At 46.3% G+C, this 9685-nt stretch overlaps 1 protein-coding gene across 1 annotated transcript; it reads right to left on the reverse strand.

The window, feature by feature from the left end:
* Positions 1-5075: 5075 nt before the first annotated feature.
* On the reverse strand, positions 5076-9366 carry LOC107384143 (RNA-binding protein MEX3B). Its single transcript, XM_015957225.3, has 4 exons — positions 9226-9366; positions 8139-8717; positions 6568-6809; positions 5076-6457 (listed from the first exon to the last, which is right to left on the reverse strand). Exons 2-4 carry the CDS (start codon positions 8650-8652, stop codon positions 5246-5248), a joined length of 1968 nt encoding a protein of 655 aa, XP_015812711.3. The 5' UTR covers positions 8653-8717; positions 9226-9366; the 3' UTR covers positions 5076-5245.
* Positions 9367-9685: the final 319 nt, after the last annotated feature.

A 9685-nucleotide genomic window follows, 5' to 3' on the forward strand; every position in this document is an offset into this window, starting at 1 on the left:
CCCCCCCCAAGAGTACTTATTCACTTAAAAAAGGGCTACAAGATCAGTGGACTGGGTTTTCATTAACTAATACACACCCTCCATGTTTCTGTTAGCAATCTGATCACATGACTCCCCTCTCCATCTACACACACACACAAACCCATCTTCTAAAGGCAATAGTTGTCCCTCTGGACAAACCTTCTGTCTTCTGTCTGCGTGTCCATGCATGTGTTTGTTTGTGTATCTGTCTGGGTGGATTGTGACACCTGAATAATAGATTGTGAGCAATATGAACACACTCCAAACATGCGCTGTTAACATTCTGATCTACAGCAGCACCAAGTGCACTATCCACATCCATGGAATGGGAATTGTGTTGTTTTATGTATGGACTCATCAGTTCCCATTCCTGTCAGAAGTGTGAATAAAACTGATTAGCATTAGTATTTTTCTTTACTACCAAATTTAAAAGAGGTCATATTTGATTATTTTTAACTAATGAAGCCTTCCCAGTCACCGCCAAGCATTTAAAAGAGAAAAAAAAGCAGACACAGCCATAGTCCTACTCGTCTTGTAGTCTCTTTTCTAAACGTCAGCATTAGGTTTTCTGTCTGTTACACGTCGTCTGTATTCAGGCCTGCTGAAAGCTACCAAAAATAAATCCTCTGTCATTTATCCACAGCAGCCTTCTCTCTCTGGTTGAAGGGGCTGTTTAAACTAAAAACTAGCTTAGAGACACCGATTCATGCCTTTTAAATTTCACTGGAGTTCTGTTTGATTTTAGTTTTGCTGACTCGAGCTGCTCCACTGATTTTAGACATCTTTTTACTGATCAGCTTTATGGAGATGATGAATCCGTGGAATGCGCCGGTGGAGTTGCACCGTTCTCACCGGCTGCAGATCGTAGCTGAAACAGCAACAGAAAACCATCCAGGTCACATGTGACGACACACCTGCACACGGATCTCCACCTAAGCACAAAAGGGCACACGTAGACGACACACACATGCATTCATGCACGCCAACACCACTCTGTGGAGACAGACGACGCTCGCGCTGTGAATAGAATCGACCACACTTGCATGATGGGAAACGTTTTAGTGTCAGCACGTTGTGTCTTTGATGTTACTTGCCTTTTTCTCTCTTCTTTTTAACTTTCCGAAGCTACATAACTAGTCATCAGTGTGTTTTGTTTTTCTGAAAATAAATTATTCATCTGTTATTAATATGAATGTGGTGTGAACACAGAAGTCGCATGAAAGGATTGTTTTCTACTGAGGATGTTTGTAATTTGTTTCTTAATCATTATTGTTTAACAAGGATGAAGTGGATCTGGAATGCAGCCTTATTGTGAACTGCTTCCTAATAAACACTTTTGTGTCACAAACCTGCACATCGTCACCTCTGCTTCATGAAGTCTGGTGTCAAGCTGCAGCTCTAAACTCAAACATCTCTGAGGAGTCCTTTAAACCTTTAGCTGGAAGCCCCTGCCACCTCTGACCTCTACGTGAAGGTAAAATGTAGCAAGTAAATATATTAGCTTTAGTTTTATTTTCCCCAGGTCACGAAGTAATGGACATGAAATACTTTACATCAGTGTTTTTAATTATGGTTTAACAAACACATTTAGTGCGAGACAGAACGAAGTATGGAATAAGCCATTTATGCAGAAAATTTAAAAAAATGCATTTTTACATTTTCCAAACAATGTTTGTGTAGCTTCTAGCATGTTGATTGCTGCAAACGCAACGCAGCGCTTTTCAGCTGAATATGAAAATGCGCCAGGACTCCATCAAGGACTTCAGGATGTCTATTGCTCTGGAGCCTGACTGCAGAGTTCCCGTCATGCCATGAGTCATGTAGCTGCAGGCGTCGTCTCTGCTGCCACCGTGTGGCACCTTTCTGCTCCGCCAATAAAGACAGGACACGGTTTTCATTTTTACAGTAAAAAACTGAAACCAAAAAACAAGACTTTATTAAAGAAGCATAAAAAATAAAACTCTTGATACATTTCTCATAACCGTCAAGTCAGCTCAAATTATACGATTATACAATTTCTCCGGCTCACGGTTAAAAGGTCCATAAACTTTCAAATAAAATATATTTCAATTTTAAAATTTCTTCAATAATTTTCTCATTTTGTTATAAATTGCCTATATGTAGTACACAGGAAATAAGGAAAATAAAAAAATGGAAACAAAAATAAATTTGAAGTAATAAAAAGGGTCACATTATTGTCTGGGATATTTAAGCAAACAAATTATAAAAAATAAAACATGTAAAAAGCTTTTTTTATTTTTATTTTTTGTCTTAAAAATTATTAGCTAATGCCAGGTGGCTCGAAGACATGCAGATGGTTAACTTACAAATAACGATACATGTTCTTTAGAAACTACACTTATCTTCAATTATGTGGTTTTGCTTTTGAAAAGAAGATCCTGCTGATTGTATCCGGGGTATTTACACACAGGTTAGGCCTGAAACCGACTCGCTGACGTTTACATTTTGGTTCTGCATAAAAAAAGAGATTTAAAGCAAAAAATAAGAGAGCGGAGACTTGAGGGGAGTCAGTCACCCCCCTACTGGTGTGGCTCTCTTAGCATCCCCTCTCAAATCACAAAAAAGGTCAGAGGTCACTGACTAGCATGCCTCAGGAAACCCTGTTTTCAAACCTTTTAGGAAGGAATTGGGGGAGGGGGACACAATTAGCTAAAATATATATATATATAAAAAAAATTAGCAGTCAATCTGAAAACAATTTGTACCTTTTAACAATTAAAATTACTGTACATTAATTCTAACATTCTCACAACAGCCAAGAACATCCTGGGGCGACGCCAGGATCAAACCCAACCGGCGAATACGACACTTCAACACTTTAAGGAGGGCTCCGAGAGGCTCGCACCAGTCATCGCAGACGGGTTCATTCAGACACATTCACAGCCCTGCATCTGTTCTGAGTTGAACCCAAAAAATTTTTTTAAAACAAAAACACTAAAAAGCAACAAAGTCCAACGAGAAGAGGGTGTCTCCAGTTTTAACACAGCATTCCCACAAAGGGTTGGGGGTGAGTGCAGGGGCGCCAGATCCATGGTGCACCGGGGATGGGCATTCTGAGAACTAAACGGTGCACCACTAACGACTGGATTTGTTCATCTGTGACTCAGTAGGGAGTTGCACCAAAGCACCATGAAAGACAGCCAGCTCAGCTCCTGGACAATTTGTGTGTGTGTGTGTGTGTGTGTGTGTGTACTGCTGCACTCAGCTGGGACACTTATGGCGGAGCTGCTGCCACAGTCCCAAAAGTAAACTGCATTCACGTTTCCTAAACTGGAGCATCGCAGCATAACGGGAACTGGCCCGTTCCTGCCCTTCTTCTCACTGGGCCCTACACACAAACGAGATCTAGATGTAATGGCTGTGTAGGGACAATAGGAGGGACAAATAAAAAGCAAAACATTCTGCAGCTGCTGGAATTGGAACACAAACGTGTCTGGAAGCCCTGGATGACCTAGCTACTAGCTGCCATAAAAGGATAAGGTTGATTCTTCCTACTGTGTGAGCCTGAAAATGTGATTATGTGTCTGTGCAGTCAGAGGAAGCCCTTGAGAATCAGGTGTGTTGCTTTAAGTCAGCTGTCATGGCTTGTCTCATTCTATGAGCTGATTCCACAAAGAGGGGAGGGGCACCGAAGGCCACCGACACACCCACGTCGCCCAAAATATTTGTATATATAAAAAAGATATCACGTCGTATTAACACTAGAAGAGGCAGTTACTGCAAACTCACGGAACATTTAAAAAAAAAAAACACAAACACAGAACAGGAACGTACCTGCCTCATCAGAGTAACTCAGTTATGCTATGAAACACAGAACAAATCTCAAACTACTAAACCATGTAGTGCAGCTATGCGGGTACAAGAGTGTGTCATCAGAGAGGCTGTCGTACAGCTTGGCTGCGAGAGACGGGTGGAAGACCAAATCCTAACTGAAAACTTTTTTAATGACTGGGACTTACAGTGCATGAAGAATAAAAACGGTTCAACCAAGCCCCTTGTTATTGTTTCATGTGCGAGGAGCAGTCTTCTCTCCCTAACCGTATTGGACCAAACATTCTTGTGTGACATCAGAAAAGCCCTATCGCGCCTTCAACAAATGCCGCGTATGAGACAGTCGAGCGTCATAAACCAGCAGAAGCCACTAAAACGAGCAGATCTGAGTGTAACAGACATGTGGTGTGATGATGACACACGGACACAGAGGAAACGGGCATAACTCTCCACACACACAAACAAGGAAGATAGAAATGTAAAGGGATTGTCTGACAGTCCAAACATACAAACTGACCACAATCACCGTCCGTCAGCATCACTAAATGATACATTTCTCACATCATACAAAATCAATAAAAAGCAATTCAGTGACCACATTTAAAGCGTGGAGGCAGACTCGTCCAGATTACAGTTGACGCATTATTGAATCTAAAGAATTACCGACGGTTGTTTTAGTTGATAGTTTGGCATTATCAGCTGATGGCTAAACGTTCGGCGGCGTTTGAGAAAACATGAAATCATGAAAACATCAATCCTGAAGAGGTCCCTTTGGGGCGTTAGTGTTGGGTGCCTGACAACATGTCGACCTTAAAAATAAGACATACAGAGATGCTTTGGGTTTACAAAAAAACAGCAGCCATCCCGCTTCAAACAAATTAGCATGAGTGAGCGCAGACAGGGTGGGGGTGTCGAGAATATGAAAATCAGGAGTAGAAAAGTGCAGGCCTCGTTGACAACTTCATCCAAAAATATCTGTTACGTACAAAAGTGTCCAAAGGAAAGGCGGTGAGAGAGAAAGCAGGCAGAAATCTGAAGAAGCCAGAATGAAGACTTGTGGAGACAGACCTGCAGCCTGAAGGGACGGGCTGCTCCATGTCCAAAACGAAGGCCTGGAGAGATAAGACACTAGTTTCCTTCCATAAGGTCTCAGCCCCGACTGTCCGCTGACCAGCTTTACTCAACTCTCTTCTGAAAATAAGTCATTATTATTACTGTTATTATTTATCTGGACAGTTATCAGCAATATATCAACATCCATATAGTATCATCAACTCTTTTAATGCTTCTTAATGGTTCATAGAGTGTGTGAAGGTCATTAGTGTGAATCCTTCCATTGCCTCCATCACAGCTGGAGCCATGTTCATGGCCTTTCTGTCTGGACCCTTCCATCCTAAATATTCAACTTCCCCTCACTGAAGCAGGCAGGGCATTAGGAGAAGATGCGGATGCACTGTGTGGTCGGAGTGTGACAGACGGGGCACTCAGGCTCAGCTGACTGGCAGATTTGCCCAGCGCAATCCATGCAGAACAGATTGTGGCCACAAGGCACCAGGGCTGCTGTCACCTCGCTCTCAAAGCAAACAAAGCAGTCCCTGTTGACCCCCGGGCTAACGCCAACCAGACCCACAACCCCAGAGCTGGGGCCACCTTTCAGACGGCTCAGCATCCCAGAGCTGAGGCCCACGCCGCTGCCGCCGCCCTCAGAGTCGGTGGGCGAGCCGCCGGGCAAGGAGGAGGCCGAGCAGGAGGAGTAGCCAGTCGATGAGCCGCCAGAGCTGGAAGCTCCAGAGAAGGAGCCGCCACCTGTGCTGCCAGACTGCAGCCAAGACAGAGTGCTGAGGGGGTCGCTCTGAGCACGGCGAGCCAGGGGGTGATCCAGAGGGCCCACGCCCGTGTCCTGAGGCAGGGTTGGAGACAATCGTGGAGTGATGGCGCCACCGCTGAGGCCACTGCTGTTGCGTCGTAGAGGCTGCTGCTGGCTGTTGCCGGCTGTCTTACTTCCTGCTCCACCATTTACAAAAGGCGCCCAGATGTTTGAAGCGCTGAACTCAAAGCCCAGTTCATCTGAGGGAGGCAGTCCTGGGGTTGAGTCACCTCCAAATGTGAAACCCCCCCCTGCACTGCTGGAGCCTGTGCTAAAAGGACTGGTGGGGCTGCCCCCCTCATTGGCCTTTCGGGTGGTGCTGAAACTTTCTGAGCTCATCCCGCCATTGTGCGTGTGGTAGGCGACTGATGAGGACATCTTACGACTTGAGGAGTGATGCATGGACATGGGAATGGATGGTGGTGGGGATGGAGGAGGAGGAGGCGGGGCAGAATGGTGGCCTGTAGCTCTGGACCAGAGGGATGCTCCCAGTCCTCCACTCAAGGAGTTGAGGCCTTCAAGGCTGACATCTGTGCCATTGGTGTGGAAGTCGTTGTCTCCCTGCAGGTCTACAAAGGTTCCAGTTCGGAGGGTGATGTGGGTCTCAATCTCCTCTCTCGCTCTGTCCACGTTCTCTGGCATCCCGGTCACCTCAAACACCGGGTCTTTCTCTCGGCTAGGAGTCACGATGTAAGTGTGAGTCTGCTGCTGAATGCGCTTAATGGTTGCTCCCTTCGGTCCGACTACTAAACCAACCACTCTGTAGGGCACTCTCACCTGGACCAAAGACAGGAGACAAGATTTCAGCCTGAATATTTCCTTCTGGAGATGTGAAGAAACCAAACAGCTTGCAAAGATCAACAAAAACACCAAAGGGGGCTCTGTACCTGTATGGTAGTCTGCCCAGGTAAGTGAGGTGGTCCGGGCAGGGAGCTTCCTCCTCCAGCACCTCCGGCTTTACAGCGGGAAGCCCGGATCATGGAGAAATGCTCCGCTGCAGATACGATTTCGCGTTTGGCCATTTCCACATCCTCCCTGCGTCCTGTCACGATGAACACAGGATCCTCCCCTCTGACGGGAGTCTTTATGTAGGTGTTTGTTTTGGCGCGCAGGGCCTTGATTTTACAACCTGGGACAAAAGGGGGAACATAAACAGCTTCATACACAAAACTATGCAAATCCAACAACAAAAATATGATGCACGTGTTCACAAAATCCAATGGTGCTCATGTTCAGATGGTGCAAAGGTAAACACTACTAGAGCATTTATGGGCATGCTCTTTTTAGAGCAAAAACTTGTATTATGTACTATTGTATACATATTTATTGGATGAATACATATCCTTACACTAAAGCTTTAGAAAGCTGCATCTGTCTAAGGTAATAAACTGTTAACTATGGAAAAGACTGCATGTATTTTAACATAAAAATTAATGTAAATCACTAGCTTGTGTGTATTAATCGGAATATTAATGCAGTGCCAATACTCCTGTCTACTTAATAGCCACCACTCATTAATCTAAACCACAACAATGGGAATGATGGCAGCAGGTTTACTGGATGCATCTGCAGCACTGCCTGTGTTGTTGTGGCCCAGCAGCCTCCATCTACCGCTCTGTGTCTTTAAATGAGAAGGCTTCAGTGTCGGTGACCAATAGGAGGCGCGGAGCGTGATGTCATTCTGGGAAGCAGAAAGCATGGCTTTTTCAAACAAAGAGAACAATGCCGTAACGCTACTGCGGCTGCGACGGCAAAACTAGCCCAAAAACACCAGCACACCGCACCAGTCGCCGATCTGTGGATAAAAACTAGGATTTCTTGTTTTTATTTAAACTTGAAGGCTTCGCAGGCGGAGCAGCAGCATCGGCCGACAGCCGCTGGGTGCAGGGCGTTACACCGCCCAGTCCGTGTTTGTGCGTCTCCTCGTTTCAGCCTCAAATCTACCCAGGAGAGCCGATCATCACACACCGCTGATGCGTTTAAACGTCACAGACGCGAGTTTTGTGTCTAAATTAGCCTTTTTATGTCTATGATCCTCCACCTGAGCGCATTTCGCTACATTTCCTTTGTTTGGTGCAGGCTGCTAGACACGTCCAGACTCCCGACAATCTGCCGCTTTGTCTGACCCTCTTCCACCCCTCCCCCTCTATCCTCCTCATCAACCACCACTCTCGCACTCCTCTGTCAGAAGCATTGTCTAAAATACTCATACAATAAGGACAGAAAATAGCACAAGGTGAGATGTTTTGGTTTTATACAGCATCGCTGCATTAAGGCTGCTGTTGGGAAATAAACAGGCAGCCTAGAGCAACCAGATAGTTTCAAGTACAGAGCGCCTTCTCTCAGCAGACAAGCACCCAAACAAAGAGCCGTCAGGCTGCATGCTGCCCGAGCAAGTCCTGAATAAATAAAGAAACAATAATAATGATAATTAGTCTGATCTGCAGAACATGCTTACCTTGTCTTCCTACTATTTCTGCAACGTGTTCAGAGCTCGGAACGGGCACACATTCTGTCATGTTGACGCTTCTTTTTCTGTTACAGAGGACGGAGCTTTGTTCCCCGTGGAGCATTGGGTGCGATCCGGCCATGTGGTACCCGCCTGAGCCGTAGTACTCCGGGGAAGGAGAGCAGGACGACGGAGAGTCCCTCGACCCGCTGGGATGTTCCAGCAACTGTAGATCCACGTACCCCCCTCCACCAACACCATTGCAGCTCTCAGAACCCGGACCCTGGGTCCCATCCAGGGTGTCCACAAGCCCGTTGCCTCCACTGCCAACGACGACGACCCCACAGTCCACTTTCTCCATGGCCATGAGTGACAGCTGATCCAGGGCGAAGCGCAGAGCCTCTTGGTGATCCTCATCCCGGGACTCCTGGTCCGTTTCCCTGGACAGAGCAACTCCGCCGTGCTGGCTGCTGATCATCACGTCGTGGTCTATAATTTCGGGATGGAATAATGGGCTAGGCATAGTCCCTCCGTGGATCTCACATCAGATCACGGATGCTTGTTTGTTGGGAGTGATCTCACTCTCAGCTAAAATAGGACAAAAAGGAAAGATACAAAATACGATTTAAACACAAGTGTTGAGTTTTCAATAAAACACCCAAAGCACGAGTGAAGATGGCAACGTGGAGCTCCTATCAACAACAGCGTGAATAAATAGTGTTGATTTGAGCGCCTCGCTTTGTCTGTTGTTGCTGCTTCTTGTCTGACAACATCCAGCAGGCTGCTTGTTTTGTCTGACAAGTAATTTCAAACACAGGGAAGCCCAAGATTTCTAGCATTAGCCCCTGCGGTTCACTCAGCGCGTGTAAGTAAAATAAAAAGAAGAACCCAGTTATTAAACGCTGTTGTTAGCTTCATAAAGAAAGCTAACATGCTAGCTCCACACAGTCGGCACAGTCACGTTGTCTGCCCCTTTGTTTGGGAGCACAGCAGCTAGCTACCTAGCTCCGCTCTGACAGTCGAACTTCTGCCTAATATCAAAAACAACACGGATACCTTTTAAAATTAAACAAAAGCGGATATACGGTGAACTTACTTAATCTGTCTTTTTTGGTCCTCTTTTCGCTTGTCGTCCAGCTCTTGAGGTAAAAAGACGGGAGGCAGCAAGGAGGCAGAGGAGATCAGAGCAGAGCTGCGAGCTTAGCGCGACAGCTAACTAGAAGCTAAATGGGGGGCGTTGAAGAAAAAAAACGTTAGAAATCGAAAAGAGGCCACCGTTGTTTTCTTCTCTTCTTGGGGAGTCGGAGCACACTCTTAAGAGAGCCGCTGAGTCTCCGTTCCCTGTAAGGTCAGGGACAAACCCGAGGCTGGGAGTTCCTTTTTAGTTATAAAACAGTGAATCTCTGTCGCCTGACCCCGCTCCGTCCGCCGCCTTCGACTCTGCGCTGCCGCCTGACCCCGCTCGGTCCGCCGCCTTTGTCTCGCCTGGCGCGCGCCGCTCCGTCTACCGCACACGGCACTGACGTCAGCCGCGACACAACAATAGGTTCAAAGGC

The sequence above is a fragment of the Nothobranchius furzeri genome, chromosome 11 (genome assembly GCF_043380555.1).
Source record: "Nothobranchius furzeri strain GRZ-AD chromosome 11, NfurGRZ-RIMD1, whole genome shotgun sequence".
Classification (NCBI taxonomy): Eukaryota; Metazoa; Chordata; class Actinopteri; order Cyprinodontiformes; family Nothobranchiidae; genus Nothobranchius; species Nothobranchius furzeri.

Coding starts and splice junctions, on each gene's coding strand:
- LOC107384143 (XM_015957225.3), bottom strand. CDS start 8,652: ATGCCTAGCCCATTATTCCATCCCGAAATTATAGACCACGACGTGATG. Junction 6,810..8,138: donor AGAAATAGTAGGAAGACAAG/GTAAGCATGTTC, acceptor CTTTTGTCCCAG/GTTGTAAAATCAAGGCCCTG. Junction 6,458..6,567: donor CTGGGCAGACTACCATACAG/GTACAGAGCCCC, acceptor TCTTTGGTCCAG/GTGAGAGTGCCCTACAGAGT.